Here is a 23,769-nt window from a genome sequence, read left to right on the forward strand (position 1 = left end):
AGGTGGAGGGGTTAACACATTCAAAATGTATTGTCATACATTAAAAAGGAACTAAAAGGATAAAACAGCTGCATTTCCAGAGATCCAATGAGATCGGTCTGGAGAGAGAGGGATGAGGAGGGCCGACTTACTCTTCTTCTTACTCTGAGCACTGGCGGGGGAGCTGTGCGTGCCTGAAGACCCCGACCCCTCCTCTTCCTCTTTGGGCTCCGTCTTAATCTCCGGCTTCCTGTCCTCGCTGGCCGTCCCCGACGACGAGGACGACGAGGACGTCGACGACGTCGAGGTGGACGTGTCCATAGGCTCGCCCTTGCACCCGTCGCCCGAGGGCTTCTCCTTCTTAATCTGACAGGACAACGGAACAAGACATCGTTTAGTCACTTGGCTGCACTGTTACGGCGTGGCATCGTTTGATTTCGACGATACGAAATCCTCTGATGCAACGTGACAGGGTAGGTGAAAGCATGTGCTTTCCCAGCCTTGTCGTTAGCATCACTGTCCCACTGGATCAGTGACGGGGAGGCAGGATGGACAGCAGGGATGGGGGACTGTCCTCGACCCACCTCTGGCTTGTCCTCCGTCTTGATGTCGGCCTGTCCCTTGCCCATCTTCCCGGAGGCTTTGCCCTCGCCCTGGGACTCGGCGTCCTCCTCGTCCTGCTGCTTCACGCCCATCTTGGACTCGCCGTGGGCGGGGCCGGGGGCGTCGGGCGGGGCCAGCTGGGAGGAGGGGTCAGTGCTGCTGACGGAGGCCGGTGTGGAGGCCTGGCCGTCGGCCGTCAGGGACGACTTCTGAGACAGCTGGAGAAAGAGGGGGAGAACAGAGTCAGAGACTGAATTTGAAGAAGGGAGAAGAGTGGCCTGTGGAGCAGGGACGTTGCCATGGGAACATAGGAGAGGCGTGGTCCTAATAAGACAGGAAGGAGCTGGGAGGAGGCAAAGAATGCCCTCTCACCCCCTGCAGATGCTATCCACCAGCACCAAGCTGCTGAATGTAAACCAGGAGGGCTACTCACCGGTGTCCGTGGTAACTGAGTTGGCACATGTGCATTCTGGGTAGGCACAGACTGAGCCTGCCCCGTCTGGGGGCCTCCTGAAGCTCCGCCTCCATGTGGCTGCTGCTGCTGATTGGCCTTCTCAGAGTTCATCCCCTGCCCCATTGGCTGCGGCTGCTGCGAGGCAGGCTGTTGCGCCGGCTGCTGTTGCTGGGGCTGCTGAGGGGGTGCAAGCTGGGGGGGGTTGGGCGTGTGCGGCTGCGGCGTCTGCGAGCCAGGCAGCGTGGGCGGAGTCTGGTGGGGCGTGGGGGTGAGGCTGCGTGCCGGCGAGGGGGAGTTCTGTCGGATGGGGGGGCAGTGCGGGTGGGAGTTAGGCTGGGAGTTGGAGGATGGGGGCAGGTTGGAGGGGGGTCCTCCACCTACACTGGGGGGGCCCAGGGAGCCTGGGGGAGCCCCGGGGCCGGTGGCCGTGGAGCCTGGCTGGGCGGCAGGGCTGCTGACCGGTAGGGAGGGCGGCGTGGACATCTGGTTTTGCTGGGGAAGACCACAGGGACGAGTAGAGGAAGGTTAACAAAGGTTCAAAGCTCTAAGCCATCGTAACCAAAAGCATGCAACGGTCCTTATGTTGTTTTACCTGCGCCATGCCTCCTTGCTGACCAGGCTGGTTCATGCCCACAGGGCCAGCGCCAAGGCCAGGACTGGACCCAGGGAACTGTCCAGGAGGGAGGTACTGGTTCTGGAGCTGGCCCACATTGGGCTGGCCCATCCTTGCAGCAGCCATACCCATCTAGAAGAGAGTGAAGGAAAAGTATGGATATCTTACGATAGTTTGCGGGAACGACGATCTTGTATTTTGTCATTCGTACATCTTGAATTTTACATGAGGAAAATAGAAGACGCTCACCTGATTTAGTGGAGTTCCAAGAGGAAGGGGCGGGGTTGACCTCTGACCTAACGACTGCAGTCCCATCTGACCAAACTGGTTCATCCCTGCTGAGAGGACAGACAGACAAGATGAGTGCACACTTTAGACAAATACAACTTTTAGGTAAAGATGTGTCTTTTCATTAAATACTTGGTCCGATATATACCAAGGATTATTGTGTGTGTGTGTGTGTACCTGCAGGGTTCTGCATCCTGTTGACCATCTGACCAGGACCAGTGGGTCGGACCATGGAGGGCTCAGCATGGGGACCATCTAAAGGAAAGGAAAAACAAACGCGTGTAAAACACAACCAAAAGACTCGAACCTGAGTGAGTGTGTATTTGTGTTACAGAGCATCTAGTACCGTATTTTTCGGAAAATAAGCCGCATTTTCTATACACCGCACCCCACCAGAATGGGAGCTTTGTGTTTGCAAATCTGAGTATAAACCGCACTGGAACATATGCCGCACTTGATATGGGAACAATGATACCAAGCAATGCACAAGTATAGGTGATCTTACAGCGTTCCGTTGTATATCACACTTCGAAAACGAAAGTAAGTGCGTAATGTATGTTTTCTATTGCCCGGGAATTAACTAATATTCACCTTTAGACGCGTGAGTTCTAAATATTTCCGACGGTCCCCAAAGCGCAAGTTATTTTTCCGAAACGGTAGCTAGCTAGCTTTAGTTAGCTTCTGGGCTAAGTTAGCTAGCATAATACTTACAGCAATGCTACTACCTTGCTAGTGTTACTTGTTAGCCTTCTCATTAGTACATTTTGAAGACATACTAAAGCGTCTGTGGCATAGTTTTTGACCATCGGAAAATATTCAGTTGGAATGTTCGAAATCACATATATGCGACGTTACGCTGTGAGACCCGCATTCGAACGATCATATTTGTGCGACGCTACTCCTTAACGGGTTAAATAGCATTCACAAAAAAAGTATTTCTACTGTTGTTTTGTTATAAAAACGTGCTATAAGCCGCATCGAAATATAAGCCTCACCACAAGAAAAATGTCAAATCGGGGTATAAACCGCAGCTATATTTCCTAAAAATACGGTAACTGTGCGTGTGTATGTGAGCGTCCACTCACTTGGAGGCAGTCCGGTAGCCATAGGCGGCTGGCCCATGCCAGTGGGCCCCTGAGGCAGGCCTGTGGGCGGCATGCCAGGCTGGTTGGGCATCATGCCCTGCTTCTGCAGCCGAGTCCTCCTCTTCTCCTCCAGCTCCTTCTGGATCTTATAGATCTTCTCGGCTAACAGGTGGTAGTACTCCGCCTGGGACCGAGAGAGGAGGTATGCATTAGGGAGTATTTCCCCTCTCTAATATTATCACTCTACCTGTCCGTGCAACACCAAGATTCATTCATGTGATTGAGTGTGTCTGTGTGTGTGTGTGTCTGAGTGTGTGCGCCCGAGTGTGTGCGTACATGTGTTCTTACCCTGCTGTAGGCCAACTTGTACATGTGATTGAATGCATGTGTGTATGTGTGGTAATAGTATTCCTACCCTGCTGTTGGCTGACTCATACATGTCCCCCTCCACCTTCCTGGCGTAGGCCACCAGGTTCTCCATGCGCCGGTCCTTCAGCGCAGCCGGGTCCGGGGTGGGGAAGATGGCCTGCACACTGCTCACCCAACACACGCACAAACACAGAGAGACACATATAAGCCAAGTGGACACGGGTGTCCTCACCTGACCACACCTCCAACACTGCCTGGTCAGGGAGCGAGGCCAGGTTAATTACCTCAGTGGTGCACGAGCGGTGTGTCTTGCCAGTCTGACAATAAGAGTTATCTTCACAACGCTTTTACTGTATTTTTCTACATCTTTGATGTATTCTGGCTGTGAGGCAACTCGCAGACAGCAGCGCTGTAGGTCAACACTGCTATAGAAATGCGCACTTTGATTCAAAATCTCTTTGGGTGCTGTTGGTTGACGTGTTCACCGTTCACGTTTGTGCAGACTGTGCGCGTGTGTTTTTTCATTCAGAAACGGTGCGTGTCTGGTGCAGTGAGGGCGGACTCACAGCTTATGGACGAGGTGGTTGCGCAGGTCCTGGGTGATGTCCTCATGCCAGGACTTCCTCATGCCCGCTGCTGAAGGAGGGGTTGCCGTGGGCATGGAGCCCAGACTGCCCACCCCACTGTCATTCATCAAACTGAAGGGAGGGAGAAGGGAGAGAGAGGGAGGGAGGGGGAGAGAGACAGGGGTAGAGAAGGAAAACAGAGGAGGGTGGCGAGGGAGAAAAGCAGAAAAGAGAGAACGTGAGTTATGGTGCGAGCCCAAAGCCAAGATAGATAACAGAGATGATGACTAGCCGATTCAAGGGAGAGGAGGGTATGTGTGTGTGTGTGTGTGTGTGTGTGTGTGTGTGTGTGACCTCTGTGCGTTCATGCTGTTGTGCAGCATGGCGTCTGGGAGCAGGTTGGACTGTTGGTTGGGCTGCTGCACCCCACCATTCACTCCCATGGGGTTCCCTCCTGGTGGACAAACACACACAGAGCAGACCCACAGCGGTCACAACACAGCTCCTGCTGGCTTCCACTTCTGTGGAGAACTAGTTATACAAAATAGAATGCACATTTAAATCATGCTAAAATAAAACTATTCACTACATGACTGAAATGTACTCAAACAAACTACATATGAAATTGGTCTTCCATCACATTTGGTCCCCAAAACAACCAATCACGTGGGTGATCCAAAACATATAGGCAAGAGTGATTATGTCACACTCTTGATACCTGACAACAACATACCACTTTAAAGCAAAGCTGTGACAAGCTCTCCTAATTCAAAACAAGATTGAATTACTCCTGTGTGGTAATCAGTGACTCGAAGCCCTTTGCAACAGCCAGCACAATTGCGCTGAGCGTGCGAGTGTCGAGGCTCTCCCTTCTGCCAACTCACCCATGGTGTTGAGGGACCTCATGCCAGGCTGGCCAGGCAGGCCCTGGTTGGCCATGTTGCCCTGGGGGGGCTGCTGAGGCATCTGGTTGCCCTGGTAGGTGAGGCCCAGGGCTGCGTAGGCCCGCTCGATGGAACTGGGGTCGATCTGGCTGGGGGGGTTCAAGTTGGGGGTGCTGGGCTGGCCCCCAGGTACGGTTCCGAGGGAGCCCAGGCTTACCCCTGCACTACTTAGGAGGGCTGTGGAAACAGACAACCACTATGAGACATGTGAAGGCATATCAACAAATAGTAAGGTCTGGGACCACACAGGCGTGCACCTACCCACACACACACACACACACACACACACACACACGTCTGTACACTCACACTGCTGGTTCCGCTTGTCTCCAGCGTTCTTTAGCGGAAGGCAGACAGGACAGTCGTGTCGCGTGCAGTTCTTCCAATGGGAGATGATCTGTCTGGATGAGGCACAGTGCGCCACTGACAAGGAAAAGAACAGACAGAAGAGAGAGAGAGAGAGAGAGAGAGAGAGAGAGAGAGAGAGAGAGAGAGAGAGAGAGAGAGAGAGAGGAGTTTGAGTATAAAGACAAGGTGTCCCTGGGGAGAGCTGATAGTGGCACTAGGAAGGTCCACCCAACAGTAGGACTCAGGGCAGACACAACACTGTCTCCAGAAATGGAGAGAGAGCCATAGCCCTCTGTTTCAAACGTAATCAGCAGCTGCCTTAGTGACCACAGGTCTTAATGACTGACCCTGACCTCACTTAGCCAGTGTTAGGACAAACAGGACTGTCAAGAGTGGCCCGACTCACCCTGGCAGGACTTGCCGGCCTGGCAGTGGGTCATGTGGTTGAGGACGTTCTTCATGGTGCGACAGTGGGGCAGGTTGCACTGGCGCACCTCCCCGTTGGCCTGCTCCCGCCGCTGGCACTTGTGGGCGTGGAGGAGCAGCACCAGCTGCTGCTGGATCAGCTTGCGCTTCTCCGGGTCGGCCGTGGGGGGCGCCGCCCCCGGGCCCGTTCCGACGGCGCCAAGGCCAGCCTGGGCCCCGGCCACGCCCGCTGCTCCGCCTACGGCCACGCCTCCGATGCCTGAGGGCTGCTGGGAGGCCTGGAGATGGAGGGGGAGAAGTGGAGAGGAGAAGGGGGTTAATGTGATTGGACTAGGGGACTAGTTCTCACTGACTGGATAGATCAGTCAGAAAATAAGACATTCTCAGTGACCACTGCCTTGTTAAATTAGGGATGGACCAACAATCAGGGTTGGACGATATTACCTTTATTTGTGATAAGAACAGATATATGGTGCATTAAGTGTGAGAAAAAGGTCTCTACAGTTTCTAGAGGTTAGTATTTAAGATTAGCACCAGACTGATGAGCTCTGGCACTGACTTCATATTTCCCTGCATTCAACAGTAAGTGTAGTTAAGTCAATAAATCAGGGTTGCTAAATTGGAAGTGACAGAAGTTCTAAAAAAGTAACTGGTATGCGAGTACATTTTAGATCTGACAGGCCAGATGGTAAACTGATCCATCTCTTATCTACAGACAGCTACAAATATTCACGCAAAGAGAAATGTGACAAAGACAGGCATATGTGCATCTCCTACCATCCCAGCCATGCCCTGTCCTGGAGGCGTCTTCTTGTCCAGGCTGAACTGGGCAAGACTGTTGGGCAGCCCTGCTTTGTTCTGGAGCTGCGGGCCCAGCCCTGCCCCACCCAGCCCCTGGCCCCCCGCCTGACCATACGGACCACCATAGGGGCCAGTGTTAGCCATCATATTCATCTGAGGAAGACAGGGACAGTTAAGATGAAAGAGGCAGGACAGGAGATGGTGGAAGAGGGATGGGAAGGAGAGCAGGGAGACAGAGGGGTGGAGGGATGGATGGAGAACCATGGAGTCACAACACAGTTCTCAGTCAGGCACAATGAAGTCAGCTCAGGGGTTGAAGTATGACATGCAAGTACAGGACCACAGGCTCAACTGACTACTTCAGATTCAGGTCCTTCCATCTCAGGGCATTCAACTATAGGGTAGGGCTAATCTAGCATGACGGACATTCTCTGCATTGAGGGTTGCAAACATCCCCTGCGGTATATCTCCCTCGCTGCACCAACAAGTATTTCAATTTAATAATGCACCAATCATCTCAGCAATGTCAATAAGTTGGCTTCTTTTGAACAAATTTGACTAACATCGGAGCAAAGTCAACAAGAACCTTATCGTGAATTTGCCTATGTCAACGTGATGGCTGGACAGCAGCAGGAGAAGGCCCTCAGATGCACTGTCAGTTTTGCTATATGGAGGACGAGGCTCTTCATGCTTAACGTCAGCCTACTCTTTCAGACCAGACTTGGTTGGCAATAACTGCCTAATAGACACAAGCTAACTATTCAGTATGAGAGAAAAGACACCAGTGTAATGTCTGCCGAGGAAAACTAAGCAGTGATATATCAAAGAATATTTGGGTTACAGCCCTGAGATGAAAAGATGATGTGCTGCATGTGACACCCCTGCATGTCTTACCTTGTTCAGTGCTCCAGGTTGCTGTGGCCTCATCCCAGCCTGTGGCCCCGCCCCCATCGGCTGCCCTGCCAGGGTCTCAGCCAGCATGTTACTGTTGCTGCCCATCCCAGGGTTGCCGGGGTAACCCATCCTGGGAGAGCCGTTCATCACCTGGCCTCCCATCATGCCTTGCTGTGGCTGTCCATTGGGGCCCTTCTGGGTCCCCATCATGGCTGCCCGGTTCAGTCCTCCCACCATGCCCACCTGCTGCATCAGTCCAGCCTGTTGGGGCCCAGGGTGCTGCTGGCCCTGTGGGCCCCCAGGGGAGGCGTTCATCCCCCCCATCATACCCATGGAGGCCCCACCTCCTCCTGGGCTGTTGGTGGCACCCTGCTGTGGGGGTGCTCCGGCTCGGAGAAGCTCCGACAACTGTTTGTGTTTGGCCGCAGCGTCCTGACCTCCTCCCACTCCCATGCCGACTCCACCTCCGAGGCTGGTGTGCAGCTGGCTGAGGTCTCCTCCGTTGACCAGGCCAAGGTCCGAGGAGTTGATGAGTTCGTCAGGGAGGTCGTGCTCCAGGTCAAAAAGTGAACCGAAATCTGGGGAGGTGAGAAAGGGAAGTAAGAGTCACTGAAGCATCCTCAAGCATCTTTTGAGAACAGTAACTTATGTTCTTAAGGACGTCTATATGTCTATTTACTTTATCAGTTAAAAGTGCACATATCATAAATCATATGATATTGGATACAAGTGTAAAACAAACATGACTAATATTCACAGAAAATGACTGATGTCCCCCCCAAAAACAACATCTGTAGGCTATACTGAGCAGTTCTACTGTACTCAACAGACTACTCTATCAAACACCAGTAATGTACAGCAAGTGTGGCTGTGGCTCAGCCCAGAGCTGAGCTCTCCGTACTCAGCATGAGTTTGTGGTTTGAGGGAAAGCCAAAACACAGACAGTAGATGTGGTAGGCTCACGGTGAGAAGCCACAGACAGGTAAATACTGACTGGGCAGGTGTGCACAGTGTACATGGAATGGGCCTGAGACTACCGGGTTCGAGAAAGCTACTTCTTATTTCGTGTTCTCTCTCTCCCTGTCTTTCTGAAAAACATTTGGAGCAGAAGAACAATTCTGTCTAAAATCCCTCAACTTAACCTTCTTCTCCAACTTGACTTAAGTAGGCGGAAGTTGGTCCCTTGTCTTCAAATAAGTGTCCCATCTGAGGTTATCAACATTATTGCATAGCCATTGAATCCCTCACCATTGATCACAAAAGGGTCACACCTAACCATTACCTATGGTACAGATAGAACTGACAGATCCAGTTGTTGTAGGATGCCTATCCATGAATCACACTTTAAATCCCTTGTCACTGCTTGATTCCCTTAAAAGTCGTATCTATAGGGTTATCTGGTCGGCTTCATATCATTCAATTCAGACATGTTTGCAAAGATTCATTATTTTATTGTTGGTTCCACATAGAGTTTAGCCGAACAAATCCACCAAAAAAAGGTTTTCAACAGCCACTGTCTTTCTAGAGTTTCTGAGCAAATAGTCTTATTTTAAATCAGATATGCTGATTTTATCGAACCTTGGATTAGTACGTTGTACATATCGGAGAGTCAACCATTATCTTTAAACTACAGTTATAGCCGCCACAAGTCAAGAGGGGCGCAATAGTCAGACAAAAGCGATAAAGAGCCATATTGAAGGCTACCAAGCAGACAGAGTCAATTCAGTCTATTAAACAACTGCATCCAGAATGCCAGAATCTCCATGTCTGTGTGCAAATCACACGTTACGTTCACCTGCTATGTTGTTGCGGCAGATGTGACCGTTAGAATGTTGGCAATATTTTAGTCAGCTTGCGAGGTACTTCGCTATCATCAAGCCAGCAGCAGTAGACAACAATGCAGTGCTCAACTTCATTGAATCAGAGACACGGGGCAAAGTGATGAGGGCCCAGCGTTCGTGAGTATTTAGGCAAGTTAGGCATTTCCACACTTTCTACAAAACTTGCTAGCTCTACATTTAGTCATATGAATAAATAACTGATTAAACCTCCCTGCCCTCGGTTTTGCTCCCAAGCAATAGCGGACTCTGCGAAGACGATTCCGCTATTTTGAGAAACCTCTTCAAACGCCGAGTAAGAGGCTTTTAATTGTGTCACTTTAGAATTTCACTCGAACCCAAATGTCTGTCGGAAACAACATAGCCCTACCCTGATATTAGTAATTGATTTTGGCTAACTTGCTAACGTTAGCTAGCTCGCGAACCATCCTCAAGTAGCTGGGCAGTGATCTGACACAACTTGCATGTCCCATTGTTCCTGGCAGGCAGAAAACTGACTTACCAAATAACGTTTTTGCCGGTTGACCACAGTAATACTGGCTACATTTACCATATTAAAACACTCAACACACGAATACAGTGCTTTTATCTGTGAGCTCGCTAGCTAAGAATACTTTCATAATTACAAGTCATTTAGTACAACAATAACAAGATTTGACTTGGTTACAATGATTTATACTCCCACACGTAATGTTTAGCTAGCTAGCTAGCCGACTGATGTGTGCAAGCAATCTAGACCAGCTCAAAGAATACACAGAAATCTGAAAAACATGTATCTAGTTTGGTAAATAATGGTATATTTTGCAGATATGCATGCAATATGTTTACCGTTTCCATCGCTTGCAGACACTGAGAGAGCCGGGGAGGACAGTTTAGGCCTCTTGGCTGAAGGCGGGCCGGAGTCCAGAACATTATCGGCCATATTTTTCACGAATTAACAATTTGCTGTAGGTCCACAAAGGATAAAAGTATTCCCTTGTAAGCGTCCTTCCGATTCCTTTTGGACCTCCGTTAAACGTTTTTGTTTCTTCCCCCACCGTTTGGGGACGGTAGGGGGAAAGAAGGCGATTGCGTTCAACTCTTCCTTTCAGGGCTCCACTCTCGATTTATCCTTCGCTGTAGCTATCAATCCCCCTCCCCTGTCGGATATTTTGTTCCTTTATAGATTTTCTCTGACTTGAACAGGAGGAGGTGGGAAGGTGGAGTCGGTGAAAAAGATAAGTGTGCAGGCCTTCGACAACCTCATGTAGCCTCTTCGGCAACGCTGAAATTGTCCCAAGAACTGTCCTCCATGGTAGCATCAGTCTTTTCCGCCATAGTCGGCGGCGAAATTGAGTGTTTAATTCTACACTGCTCAGATTAGGTCAAAAGGCCGGGGAAATAAATATGGGGATCTGATAATGGAACGTAGTCCAAACGTTCCCCGGTCGTAACTTTGGGGGCCTCGTCTCATGCAACAGTTATGAGAGCCCCGAAAATGGATAAATCTTCCACTTGGTCTGGCTTTCCATTGCAGTCAATGCAATTTGTTCCCAGCATCACCACAAACAAGGTGGCCAATTGGTGGGATGTTAAATCGCGATGTCCAGCTTTAGTAGGCTAGGTGACAGTGGTTTCAAGTGCATTTAATGCATGTACGGCGACCATTTAACCCTGCAAAAACGACATACAGTGTTGTCAACAGATTATCAGCATCGAATGCATTTCTGCAGAAAAAGCCTAATCAAGTTCCATTCACTTGCAATAAATTGCTCTCGCAAAGAGTTCTATTGGAAATGTCAAATTCCATGCATCATAACTTTCTCTTAGGATGTTCTTGCAGACTACATCGTGCAATTGGATGTTCGTTCGTCAATGCAAGGCAGTCAAAAATAACGGACTCGTATTGCACACTTGGATGCTGCACCCCTTTGCGCGAATATGCCAATTGCAGCCAGTTAGGTTAAAAATGGTTGCAAAAATCCTCAACAATTGAGTTTTCACATTCAGTCTGCTGGCGAGAATTGCTTTCCGACGCGTAGGATGATCTTCCTTTCCCGAAATTGTTTCAGAAATCACAGTTCCTCCCAATCAATGGCCGATCAGATTGATCCAATTAGTTTTATTTAGCAGAGGACGTTCCATAGGGATACTTGCCCTGGGCTTCAAAGAAATGGTACTGATTTCACTGCTAGTAAAATAACGCAGCCTAATGCAATCGGAACACCTTTGATTACAAAACATGAAACCGTTGATAAATATCGCAAGAATCTGTCACTGCGTATACTGATTTGTCTTGCCATGCAACTGAAGGAAAAAAATCCCAACCAAGAACAGGAGAATAACGATGAGAGAAAATCTGATAAAGCGAGGGGGGTCGCTACAATATTGTGGTTATTTCAGAAGTGGGCAGCTTCGGATCCGTCTGATAATGATAGCAACACCCCCTAAATATTTTGGGTCCACAAAATCCTTTCATTGAGTCTTTGTGATGGAGAATGCCCCCCTTCGCGTTTACCCTGGAAATTTCTCCTTTTCTTAAAATACGGCTTTTGCCCTTTTTTATTTTTCTTTAATGCCTACGGGCAATTTATCATTACTGATATATTTGCGGACATTTTCTTTTTGCGGTGATGGGCTCATAATGTTTTTTCATGTTCCATTTTTTCTTCCGTTCGCAGGTTTTCCTTCGTTAAAATATATTGCCCTCTTCCGCCTCTCCGTCTCCGCTCCGTAAAAACACCCCCTTCCTTGGATTTTCAAATAGAATGTCCTTTTTCACAGCCTCGATTGTCTTCACTCTTATCACAGATTTTTACTTTTATCCCTGTTTGCGCTCCGATACGACACCGCCACTCATTCACCGGCGGCTCCCGGAGTGACAGTTATCGGTGCTGAAGTCGCTCTTTCTCGGTATCTCCTGCCTCTTTCGGTCTGTCCGCACAAACAAAATGGCGGCTTGTTGTTTCTACTCCTCTGATACGGGGGGAGGGTTGGATGTACAGCAACATTAGGCGTGAAGGGGGGTTGGTGTTCGGTATTGCCCGGATAGTACTTTCGTATTCTCTCGGAGTTGCAATACCCCCTCTATCATCTGTAGGGGGCAGTCGTGTTCCACCGCACCATGGGTGGACATGGGACGAGTGCTCTGCGCACATAACTCGCTAACCATTTACCTCGGTAACAAACATTGTAAATTGGATTTGAACTCATCAATCCAAAACGCGAATATTATGCTGCCTCATACTGTACAAACTAACCGTCTGTGCGGTTTAGTGATATAACTGAAACCAAACGGTCAAATACTCATCTTTACTAACTAGGCAAAAGCAAGCAGCCATTATCCTTTGCTTGATGTTTTGCATTGAACCTGTAAAATGTGATTTTATTGTGGGGGCAAAAAAAGTGGTTTGTTGTATATCTATAAAAGATAGGATGATGAAAACATGAACATTTACACCAACTGAGAAAAGACAAGTCATTTTAGAATCCACAAAGTGCTCCCATTCAGCCTACGAAGGAAGGAGTTCATGATTTTTTTTGATTCACATTTGCTCCTAAGCACTCTGACCACGAAGGAACACCCTCCCACTGGCCCAAAGATGAATCCAGTGTCCTTTTAAGTTCCCTCCATCAGCTTGATCTCTGAGCACAAGCGCTTTCCACCTCCAAGATGGTTTTGGGAGTGTCAGAGGACAGAATCAGAGGTCCTCCTTCCTCTCTTATCACAACATCGTCTTCTATCCTCACCCCAAGCCCTCGGAACCTCTCTGGAACCTGGTCATCATCTTCACAGATGTACAGCCCTGGTAGACATGGAGGATAGATGGACAAAATAGTGTGCAAATGCATTAGCTAGAAAAATACTATTGGGTGTGCCTTGAGGTAAGTGAATGTGTGTGGTGAAATGCCTTGGTCATGCACAGGCTTACCTGGTTCAATAGTGATAGCCATGCCTGGCTGTAGAGGCTGGGAGCGGGACAGGTCAGGGGTATCATGCACATCCATACCCAGGTAGTGGCCGACATGGTGGGGGCAGTACTTTTTAGCAGCCTGGGGAAATCAAAAGATGGAAGCAATCATGCATTCTTCATTAATTCTCTATTAACCTTCAAAAGGCATTGCTTTCCATGTTTGGCTTGGGAGACATACTTATGTTAAATTGCTGTGGCATTACAGATTTCATTGCTGGTGTACTTTTTTTGTTACAATGGAACTAAAAAGAGCCTTATTGTACCATTTGTCTGAGTTGAACTGCTACAGCAGTGTCTCTATTATAGGTAGTACACTAGGATATTGTGCTGTAAGAAGGGTGTAATTAGGTCACTATTTCATCGTTTAAATTGTCCAGAAGAACGTAGTCATTTCCTGACCACAGACCATTGGAAGAGTCAAAATAAACACTCAACATAGCCTAAGCTCCTAGATTCCTTCTCCTAAGATATGCTAGCTGTAAGTGTTTTTGATAGTGTTCAGATTTCTTTATTTACACTTTCATTTGTTTAACTCATGTTAAATCGATAAAATATTATTTTAGGTGAAATACCTAAACTGAGTTACCATCAGTTTATTAAGATAAACCTGCATCAGGAACTTTACATTGCTCCTTACAACAACAACAAAAATCACTATTAATTCTGTTTTTATAGTTTAATACTTTAATTCAACAAGGTCTATATTTATTATGCTCCTTTTCCCTATCACCATTCTGTTATTCTGGGAAGGGAGAGAACTCAAGTCATTCAATGATCATTGGTTAAGTAATTCAACTGAACTAGCAGCCATCATTTGGCAGAGATGGATAAGCAGAGTCACATGGTTTATGTCCCCACTCCTCTATATCTTGATTTGGGGTTTAACTTCAGCTAAGTGTCCCGGTGGGAGTATGAACCACTCCCATTGGCCTCACACCATGACTATGGGGTATTTGGGTTTAAGTTACTAAAGTATTGGTCTAGACTCCATCCCTTTAATTAAACCAAATTAAGTTCCAAACTTGATATCCGTATGCATTTGGTAATAGTGTCTCTGTGTAAAACAGCCTACCTTTACAGCGTCAGCATCAGAGGTGGAGGTCCTGACGAGGCCCAACCTCCGGAGCTGCCGGCCCAGCAGGGCCAGCATGGTGCTGTAGATGTGGTCCAGACTGACCCCTGGCGAGCACAGAGACAGACAGGTTCTCTGCACCTCCAGCACCGCCTCGTACAGCTCCACTTGGGCCGGGCTGAACCTTGGGTCCAGAGGACAGAGGAAGGGCAAGTGAGAGGGCCACACACAGAAAGGTGAAAATGGAAGACAGTGGGAGAGTCGTTTATTTTAGTACCGTCGTCCCACTTGTGAAAATCCTACTTACTTTCCATTCACTGGCCAGGTTCGAGTGACATCACTAACGTAACCAAAATATTCACATCCTCCATCGAGCAGAACCATTTCCCCAGCCTGAGAAAAACAATTTGGAGGAAAAAAAAGTTCAAATATAATGAATATGGCTGAGAAGTATTGCTGGGTGTAGGCTGAGCAGCTTTGAAGGCTTCCAAAATGTCACATTTTAGATGGTATACATTTAGTTACGTGTAATTCGGTGCTGTGAAGGATGATATCTGTTGCACTGTACTTGTTGTTTCACTGTCCTATCATCAGAATTATGCATTATTGTATGTTATTATTTTATTGTAACATACAGTATTGTATTGGTGTTATTGTTGCACAGTCAAAAGACAGACAGTTCCTTGGCACTGACCTGTGCACTTCTGGTCCTAGATTATCTGCACTTACTGTATACACTATTTGGATGTCACTTTGGATGAAACAGCTCCAAATTGAATACATGTAAAAATGTCTGTCCCACCCTGGTGAGGTCCTTTCGTAAAAAACACTAACAGATTCACCTTGACCATCTGGTTGTTGTTTATGTAATGAAGCGTGTTAGCTCTGTTTCCACCTGCCACCACAGGAGGATAGGCCAGGAAGTTGGCTCCATGGGCACGGCACTCAAAGTCAAACTGAGATGAGAAGGAGACAGAAACAAATGGATTGCTTTTTCACTGAGAAAGATTTAGTTCCAAATACCATACTTGGATACTTTCTCTGGGACAACCAGGGCTGCTGAACTGAATGCATGTACCTCACCTTTGCATACAGCAGAGCTTCATCAACGTCCCCATGACATATACCCATTGTCTTTCTGAAGGCCTGAAAACCAGGACAGACACTTCTCATGAAGTAGCTTCACCACTTTTCGTATATACAGTTTAAACACTGCATATAGCTCTACAATTATGACTATCAAAAATGTGCCTGTTTCAAAACAAGGGTACAACATGGAAATGGCTCCCACGTTGAGCTAAATCCCAGTTACCTGTGCCGTTATGCAACCAGCCTCCGTCATTAGGGCCACCTCGGCAGGGCTCTTGACGGCCCTGAGGGAGTGTGTGAGGGGCCGGAGGGAGCGCACCATGGGGCCCACCTCCAGCAGAGGCCTGACGTGGCTCTGATGAAGCTGAGGGTGGCAGGGCCGGGAGCCGTCATACCACACATTGCTGCCTGAAAGAGACAACAGGAGGGAGGAAAAGTGAGCACGTAGCAGCAACGCCCCACAGACAGTGTTTTTCCCAAAGAATCTGAATAGTTTGAAAGTAAATGATGCCCTTTACTGTAGTGCAGGATTCCACAAGAAAAAGTGCCATCATAATTCTAGTGCTTTTAACCAATGCAGGACGAACTGCTCTGGGAAGAAGGTTCCTTTGGTGGACCAAATTGTGACTTCTTGTCTACAGAACTAAATCAAAGTATAAGTAAATGGTACACAAGATCAGAGACAACCCCCCCCCCCCCCCCCCCCCCCCCCCTCTGGCCTTCACGTACCTTTGAGGCTCTTCAGGATCAGGCCTAGCTCCTCAGTACTGTGGACCCTCTCTATTCCTGTCAGCGCCCTCGCCCCATCCTTCCCTGATCTGGGTCCATCCCACAACTCCCGGGCCGGGTCCCTCCGGGGCACAAAGAGGATGGCCTGGTCCGGACATCCGCTCCCACACAGGACCAGGGCGCTGTCAGGCTCCATGATGCCTGTGAGGTAGAGGAAATCCTGGTTCTGGTGGAAGGGGTAAGGGATGTCATTGGTCATGTAGCAGGTGGGGTGGGAGAGGACCACCACCACGTGAGAGCTGGAGGAGGCATCGGGTCCCAGACGATCCGCCTGGGCCTGGATGAGTGAGGCCAGCTTGTGTCTGCGCAGCTCATACTCTGTCTGGGTCAGGCCTGGGGTCACCTCACCTAGGACAGTGATGGAAACAGGAAGACTTCTAATACTGAAATGGTCGGAAGCGCCATGTTACAAAACAACAACAGTTTCTGAGCTATGATCTGCGTTTGTGTTAGATTTGTGTAGCCTACAATACATTCACTGAGTTTTGATTTCATGTACATTTGGGATATGATGACCCATAATGAACAGACTTACCATGTTTGATAAGGTGTGGATGTGTGAATGGACTTGGTTGGCCAAGGTATCTTGGTGGAACCTTCTTCTTCGTCCAACCTCCGGGTTTGACCGACACATGTCTACATGGACACCAGACCCACCCTACAGACAAGTTTCTTCCAGTTAGCAGAGGATTTCTGGATTTTTACTGAATGAGTAACGGCAAATTCTGCTGCTGACAAATCATGGTACAGAATTTCTACTAAATTAGACATTTAGCAGTACAAAGAAGTAATAGTCCTTGTAGTTAAGTACAATATCAGGTCTTACAAAACATATAAGACCACTTGCATAACACATTTACGTACTGACAACGAAGGCACTTGCTAACAAGTTATTTGCTAGATAATCTTTTGGGATAGGAACTCAAAGTACATAACCCAAATAAGATATCAAGCCTAACCTTGACTCAAATTAGAGGATGAAAGCAATCTGACAGACGGTCTGGTAAGAATATTAGATAAGGGCAACATTGCTGTAGGTCAATATGAGTCAGCGACCGTGAAGTTCCACCATGTCTGGTCTATTCCGGTGTACACCTCCTTTGCCTGTTCTGACAGCGCATGTATTGCATAAAGATAAATTACATTGTATCATTTACGCTACTGATAAAATCGTGAGTAGAAACGCGCTGTAAACGTTTACATGTTGAAACCAACGTTACAGACAGCGAAACGATTTCTATCGATTAAACTGCACTGCTAACGGCCCATGGGAAGGCGACAGATTGACCTCCCCTTTAAGACCTGCATTGCCATTGGTGGAGATGTTAAATGTGGGCTTGATAATTGGACGGACCTTATATGACATCATTTGTTTGCGACTGAAGTCGTTGCCATACAACAGGACCTCGCTGTTTTGATTGCCATTAATTTTTGTTTCATTTAAGCCTGAGTAAAATTGTCAGACCAACACTAGAAATTGAGAGAAGCTTTGGGAGCACCCTTTCCGCCTCTCTGCTTGCTTGCCATTGAAGATTTTACTGCTCGCACAGGTAGCGAACCGAATTATTTTCTCCATTGTAATTCATGTGATGAGCCATTGTTGAATGTTCGCATTATTTTGTTGCTTCAAAACTATCACGAGGCACGGCTAGATAGCTAGCTAACGTCCAAATTCTAGAACCTTCCAGCTAACCAGATCCACACTGGAAGTTGCGTTAGCCAATGCACGTGTCCTGACAGACGTTTTAGGAATACATTGACTGCATTTGTTGTGCGTTCTACAGCAGTGGGTTGCTGAGTAGCTCATTTGTTTGCTAGCTAACTAGCCACTTCGGCTCAGATTAGCCCTGCATGCTATAGCTAGCTAGTCTAACTCTTTCACCACAAATCACGCTAGCTAGCTTGTAACATACGATAACTGTGGTTTATATGTTTTTCTCTTTAGTGCGTTGTGGTGGACCTGAGAGACCAGAATGGACTCCCAGAAAGTGGCAGAGTTGAAGGCTTTTGTGGAACTATGCGGTTCAAATCCATCCATATTGCACCTGCCCGAACTTGGCTTTGTTCGGGCCTGGTTGAAGGGGTCAGTAATCGCTTTCTGCATTAGTGAACAATGTCAGTTGCATTTGCGGCCCATTTCAACGTTTTTTAACATGGTTCGCAAGCTCTTTTTTAACAGTGTTTTCACTCAAACTGCGTTATTTCTACGTTAAAAAATAATCTTGCCGCAGTCACGCCCACCCACACAGACCGTACTCCAGAGTGCATCAGAACGGGTGGTGGGACTGCAACTAAATGGCCATAGCCGATAGCGCAAACAAACATCGTGCATCACAGTGTGTATAATGATCATATTAACTGTTTCAGAATGGGAGCCAATATTCCACTAGCACCCAGAAATGATTCTTCATGCAAGGTAAGGAACGGTACCAAGTCTATAAACGCAGTTTTAACCATTTGTGACATTGAAAAGGTGTAATGGTATATTTTGTAATAGTTGTACGTGTTTAGAAGACCCACTGCTGATGCAGCCATTCACTTGTCTCCTCCCTCCTCTGTTACAGGGTGGTTGTCCGTGTGCTGGAGCCCCTCCCCGTACCTCAGCCCATTCCTCTGCTGAGCCCAACATGTCCTCTGAGAGTGAGGAGAGCGACCTAGGTACCTTGACTCAAACACATGTACATAAATAAGTCACTATGCAAATCCTATGAGTCATTCATTTGAGAAGCGCTCCAATCCAGGGTGTTATTTTGTCACTCCTTCCCCTTTTCTTGATCAGACATGTAAACAGAGAGAGGCTCATTGAGTTTGTAGTGCTACAATGTCGTGACCACTGGGTCAACAGCGCAGCACTGTTCACAGCTCAATCCACTGCCAAGCATGGATTGAGCAATTCTTACAATGCATTCCATTCCTGAGGAATTACATTATTTCAAATTCTGACATAATTCAGACCACATGTTCTTAGCACTTATTAATCCCTAACGTGCCACTTTTGTCGCGTAGAGATTGACAATGAGGGGGTGATTGAACCAGACACAGATGAACCCCAGGAGATGGGAGACTTTGAAAACCTGGAGGTGAGGCCATACTAGAGAATCTCCGCTCATAAGGCTCAGGAATTGGCTGTCAACATCAATAATGCATAAAGAACACCATCAGCACCGAATGTACAGCACTGAAGCTATGTCTTACACCTGAACGCATGCCATGCCTTTTAAGAAGGCATTCTAGACAACCGTTTCCTACTCTTTCAGGTCACAGAGGAAATGATGGATCAGGCCAATGAGAAAAAGACGGAGGCCATCGATGCATTAGGAGAGGGTAGGTAGTAGGGTTGGGAACCTAAACCCGGTGTTAATATGGCACCAGTACCTACATGACCGGTATGTACTGGACCAAATCAGAACGCAGATTCCGGTGCCTCATTTCGGTGCCACTTAAATGCCTGAGCTGTCGCTTGAAAAATGTGACCTCTGCTCTGAAACAGACGTAAGAAGCATCATCACCGCACATGATCGCTAGTTGAATTATAGCCTACTGCATTCATGTGGTGTCGGAATAATCAGGAAAACCATTTCCCGACTGAGAGAATTCACGTGAATGCAAGTCTGAACACGGAAAGGAACTTGACAGACAACAGTGATTAAAAAAAAAATTGTAATGAAAAAGCAGTTCTTTACTGTTATCCACCATCGTTTTGTTGCTCTTTTGTCATTCTTTATTTTTTAAGTATCAGTTCAGGCAAAGTTTAGGCACCGGAACCATTTTAAAAGTATCGATTTGGCACTGTTTTGTAAAAACATAAACATTACCCAAACCTAGTAGGTAGTCTTGTCTCTCAGCATATTATTTTATCTTCACAAGTAATGTTTCTACCCATTTTCCTCTTGTTAAATCTAGGTGACCTGAAGAAAGCCCTGGACCTTTTCACTGAGGCCATCAAGCTCAACCCATGTTTAGCCATCTTGTACGCCAAGAGGGCCAGGTGTGTTCCCAAGCTTTAGAACAATGTAGCCCCGCTAACACAACAAGATCATCCAGGGAGAGCTTACGTTTATTAAGCATTTTATCAAAAAAAAATAATAAATCAAGTATATGTTGTAAGACTGTCATATATTTAAGATGCCTCTGCAATGCTCTAACCCTGGACACACTGTTCTACATGGACACAGCTGCATGATACTAACCAACCCCTGCTCTTCATCAGCGTTTATATCCGGATGGAGAAGCCCAACGCAGCCAAGAGAGACTGTGACCGAGCCATCGACATCAACCCTGACTCTGCACAGCCCTACAAGTGGAGGGGCAAGGCTCACAAGTACGCTGCTGGACATAAAATACCAACTCGCAATAGCGATCGGCATGCCATATTGTTTGAAAGTACCCAAGCATGAATGGAAAGAATCGGGATTTGGGAACTCGCGTTCCATCCTACCCCTCAATTGATTCCTCCTGTTTTGTGTATCAGGTTGCTTGGGAACTGGGAGGAAGCAGCTAAGGACCTGGCCACTGCCTGTAAGCTGGACTATGATGATGACGCTAGTGCCATGCTGAAAGAGGTCCAGCCCAAGGTACTTGAGATGTTATTGTTACTGAAATTAAGATGCTACTGTAATTGTTGTTCACTGCTCCTGGTGGCTTAATATGTGGTTACTTGGTGCTGCAGCTAGTAAATGCAGACCGTTCCTTGACTGATCACCGAAATACTGTTAGAAATGTGCACATCCGATCCGAACTCTTAGGCTGTTCTTTTCGATATATGAGCTGTTTGTACATCACTCGCCTAATTAATCTATTTTCTCTCGTGGAATTTCTCTCTGCTTTCATTTCTCACGGTTTCGCTTTATTTTCCCCAGGCAAATAAAATCATCGAGCACCGACGCAAATATCAGCGCAAGAGGGATGAGCGTGAGCTCCAGGAGAAGAAGGAGAGGATCAAGAAAGCCAAGGAGGAGCATGAGAAAGCCCAGAGGGTGAGGGCACCGCCAGGGGCACCGCCAGGGGCACCACCAGCAGCAGGGAGAGGACTGGGACAGTGAAGGGGGAGGATAATGTCATCTGGCTACATTATCTCTCCTGTGTTTCCTTCCCCAGGAGGAGGAGGCCAGACAAGCAGCAGGAGGGGGGGGAATGCCAGGAGGGATGCCCGGGATGCCAGGAGGGATGCCCGGGATGCCCGGAGGTTTCCCAGGGTTCCCAGGTGAGAAAGAGGGGGCATGGTTACACCCCACATCAACCGTATCATTTTTAAATGCACTGTAGTATGTATTGGGGTTAATTGCATTGCTGTTGTCTTGACCTCCAGGTGGTGCCGGTGGCTTTGGAGGTGGAGCGTCTCCGTTCGGCATGCCAGGACTGGGCGACCTCTTCAACGATCCAGAAGTGCTGAACGCCATGAAGGTAAAGGGACACAAGTCTCCCCGCCACACCTGTTGTCTAGTTTCTCAATAGATCTGAAAACACTGTTGGGGTGATATGTCTTACTGCATATCTAATCGTGTATGTGGTGTCGTCCAGGACCCTGAGGTGATGGCAGCTTTCCAGGATGTGGCTCAGAACCCAGCCAACATTGCCAAGTATCAGGGCAACCCCAAGGTCATGGCTCTCATCACCAAGCTGAGCTCCAAGTTTGGAGGACCACAAGCATAAGCCGGCGAAGAAGAGAGGAAGGCAGAGCAGAAATTGGTGGGGGGGATCAGGAAAGGAGATTAGGAGGTGGTGAGAGTTTTAAGTGGAAGTTAACCTGCAGCGCAAAGAAGCATCGACTTGAGTTTTCCACTGTGTCTGAGTCAAATGGGGAGGCAGGCAGATTTGTATGAGATACAAATGTGTGTGTGTGGGGGGGGGGGCGCTAAAGAGAGGCATGCTGCATATTTTACTCTAGCCAAGGGTTTGGGAGGGAGGGAGGGGCAACATAAACTAAAATCTTAATGTTCGTAATTGGGGGCCAGCCGTTTTATGGCGATTTGCACTTCGTGGTTCGGCAAAAACCTGCTTAATGGTTGTTGATGGGGAGTTAGGCCTGTTTGAGCCTTATCATGTAGAATCCCTTCAATCTCCCCATCCATCTCCTTTAGGGCTGTGCTTACATACCGGTTGATCTACCTTTAACCTCAGTCTGGAATAGTCACACTGAACCTCTCACTTAAAAGCTACCAGCAAAGTCAAGACATCATGAATCCACTGATGGTTCATTTTCTGGGATCTCGAGTGAGCTGACCAAACCATTGCCTGTCTGTTATCAGGAGTTGATGTGTACAGTAGGGTGTTTCCAGTCAAGTTTTTTTCCCTCAGGTTTTGTAACGTTTTCCTCACCTTCACTGTAATGTAACACGTTTCCTGTGTCTCTCCTTCCAAATGCAAAAAAGCAATTTAATGCATTCATCTGTCCTTTTTGATTTTGAATGTTTGAAAATATAAATTCAAATCAATAAATTTTGGTTGTTGCAAAACTGGCAGTTGTATTCTAGTTTGTATTTCCTTTAGTGGATAACATGGTTAGGTTGAATTTAAGTTGTCTTTGATCACGTGTGCTGACTATACAAGTCTGTAATCATAATGGTTTGTAATCATAATGGTAAGAGTATGTCGTCACAGTGGTTTATGTATACATCCAGTGTGTCATGTAGAGCCTGTAACACTGACAAATTGTGGCCAACAGGCTGTTCTCACCTGCACTAGCCTGCTAATCCTTCCAGCTCATTTCTGGAGGATTAGCTTCCCTCCCTGCCACATGGATCCACACTTGGCCAGGGTCAGTGCCTGATCTGTCTGTATGGACTAGTCAGATCACTAAAGGTTCAGTATCAGTGGGGAGTATTAATCAAGTGGTGTCTCAGGAGGAAAGGGAGGACCATCCGCAAAAAAAATTAAATAGGGAAACAAAAGTTGAATAATTGAATAAAATACACTTTAGCAATGAAGGTCTACAGTAACTTCAACAGCACTGTGGGATAGATACCATTGTGCAGCTAGGAGACTTCACCTAACCTTGTGAGAGCTCTTGCCAAGCTCAAAGTTCTTAGTTTGTGGATCAGCATCTTATGAGGAACTTCTGGCAGCTATAGATGATTCTTGCAATCACCTGCCCTTTTCCAAGGACAACTTCCCAGGTGGTTATGTGTAACAAACCATCTGGTGAGTCAAGTTAGGCCTCATCCCCTTCCAGAGGAAACCCCTCTAACCAATCAAAGCTTTTGCAAAAGGAACTGACAGTCTTTCCAATTATACAATATGGATAAAAGGATGAATCTACTGTTATTGTGCCATAGAGCATTCTAGGGGTTCTATGTGATGAGAAACCTGTTGACATGTTGGACGAAGGTTAAGAAAGGAGTGATGGCTGAGGAATTTTTGAGGAGACTGAGGGGTATGTTATAAAAGTATTGGTTTTAGAGCTGTACTTTTGTGTCTAGTCGACATAAGACAGCCTTGCTATCTTAAGTAGAAAGAAGCAGTAGGTAGTAGTGAGGGGGCATAAGCAGTTTCCTCCACCAGAAGGACTAACGCTACCCAAAATGTTGTGGACTTAATGTTGAAGAATCCCTTTGATTCTCTGGGGTACACAGAAAGGTGTGAAGAAAAATGAGGGTTGCCTGCTTCATTCCCTCATTTAATCACTGCAGCCCCTCACAACACTAAGTAGCCATCTCATT

General features: G+C 47.3%; 3 protein-coding genes across 10 annotated transcripts in view; 1 reads left to right on the top strand and 2 right to left on the bottom strand.

Moving 5' to 3' along the window:
• Nucleotides 1-12,147, bottom strand: part of ep300b (E1A binding protein p300 b) — a 32,779-nt gene extending 20,632 nt beyond the window's left edge. For 4 of the 8 annotated variants that reach the window (XM_062478870.1, XM_062478844.1, XM_062478861.1 and 1 more), the window contains exons 1-16: nucleotides 10,037-12,147; nucleotides 7,371-7,948; nucleotides 6,453-6,629; nucleotides 5,656-5,953; nucleotides 5,211-5,324; nucleotides 4,842-5,078; nucleotides 4,312-4,411; nucleotides 3,958-4,089; nucleotides 3,438-3,555; nucleotides 3,023-3,206; nucleotides 2,115-2,192; nucleotides 1,899-1,984; nucleotides 1,629-1,781; nucleotides 1,016-1,528; nucleotides 564-800; nucleotides 132-345 (exon numbers count right to left, since the gene is read on the bottom strand). In XM_062478870.1, the coding sequence (XP_062334854.1) occupies nucleotides 132-345; nucleotides 564-800; nucleotides 1,016-1,528; nucleotides 1,629-1,781; nucleotides 1,899-1,984; nucleotides 2,115-2,192; nucleotides 3,023-3,206; nucleotides 3,438-3,555; nucleotides 3,958-4,089; nucleotides 4,312-4,411; nucleotides 4,842-5,078; nucleotides 5,211-5,324; nucleotides 5,656-5,953; nucleotides 6,453-6,629; nucleotides 7,371-7,948; nucleotides 10,037-10,130 (3,313 nt within the window). In that variant the 5' untranslated portion in view covers nucleotides 10,131-12,147. Of the gene's footprint in view, nucleotides 1-131; nucleotides 346-563; nucleotides 801-1,015; nucleotides 1,529-1,628; nucleotides 1,782-1,898; nucleotides 1,988-2,114; nucleotides 2,193-3,022; nucleotides 3,207-3,437; nucleotides 3,556-3,957; nucleotides 4,090-4,311; nucleotides 4,412-4,841; nucleotides 5,079-5,210; nucleotides 5,325-5,655; nucleotides 5,954-6,452; nucleotides 6,630-7,370; nucleotides 7,949-10,036 lie in introns of all 8 variants that reach the window. The other 4 variants (XM_062478852.1, XM_062478836.1, XM_062478827.1 and 1 more) reach the window with 1 other exon arrangement.
• A 402-nt stretch (nucleotides 12,148-12,549) lies between these two features.
• Nucleotides 12,550-17,408, bottom strand: xpnpep3 (X-prolyl aminopeptidase 3, mitochondrial). The gene is made up of 10 exons (XM_062479491.1): nucleotides 17,071-17,408; nucleotides 16,647-16,769; nucleotides 16,052-16,459; nucleotides 15,546-15,730; nucleotides 15,317-15,379; nucleotides 15,076-15,189; nucleotides 14,541-14,626; nucleotides 14,234-14,417; nucleotides 13,120-13,240; nucleotides 12,550-12,993 (listed from the first exon to the last, which is right to left on the bottom strand). Exons 1-10 carry the CDS (start codon nucleotides 17,138-17,140, stop codon nucleotides 12,821-12,823), a joined length of 1,527 nt encoding a protein of 508 aa, XP_062335475.1. The 5' UTR covers nucleotides 17,141-17,408; the 3' UTR covers nucleotides 12,550-12,820.
• Nucleotides 17,409-17,479: 71 nt separating this feature from the next.
• st13 (ST13 Hsp70 interacting protein) lies at nucleotides 17,480-22,572 on the top strand. The gene is made up of 13 exons (XM_062479706.1): nucleotides 17,480-17,661; nucleotides 18,057-18,194; nucleotides 18,479-18,527; nucleotides 18,676-18,769; nucleotides 19,118-19,191; nucleotides 19,369-19,435; nucleotides 20,015-20,099; nucleotides 20,322-20,432; nucleotides 20,583-20,685; nucleotides 20,971-21,087; nucleotides 21,209-21,314; nucleotides 21,420-21,514; nucleotides 21,632-22,572. The coding sequence occupies exons 2-13, from the start codon at nucleotides 18,085-18,087 to the stop codon at nucleotides 21,761-21,763; spliced, it is 1,143 nt and encodes a 380-aa protein (XP_062335690.1). The 5' UTR covers nucleotides 17,480-17,661; nucleotides 18,057-18,084; the 3' UTR covers nucleotides 21,764-22,572.
• Nucleotides 22,573-23,769: the final 1,197 nt, after the last annotated feature.

The sequence above is a fragment of the Osmerus eperlanus genome, chromosome 2, assembly GCF_963692335.1.
Source record: "Osmerus eperlanus chromosome 2, fOsmEpe2.1, whole genome shotgun sequence".
Classification (NCBI taxonomy): domain Eukaryota; kingdom Metazoa; phylum Chordata; class Actinopteri; order Osmeriformes; family Osmeridae; genus Osmerus; species Osmerus eperlanus.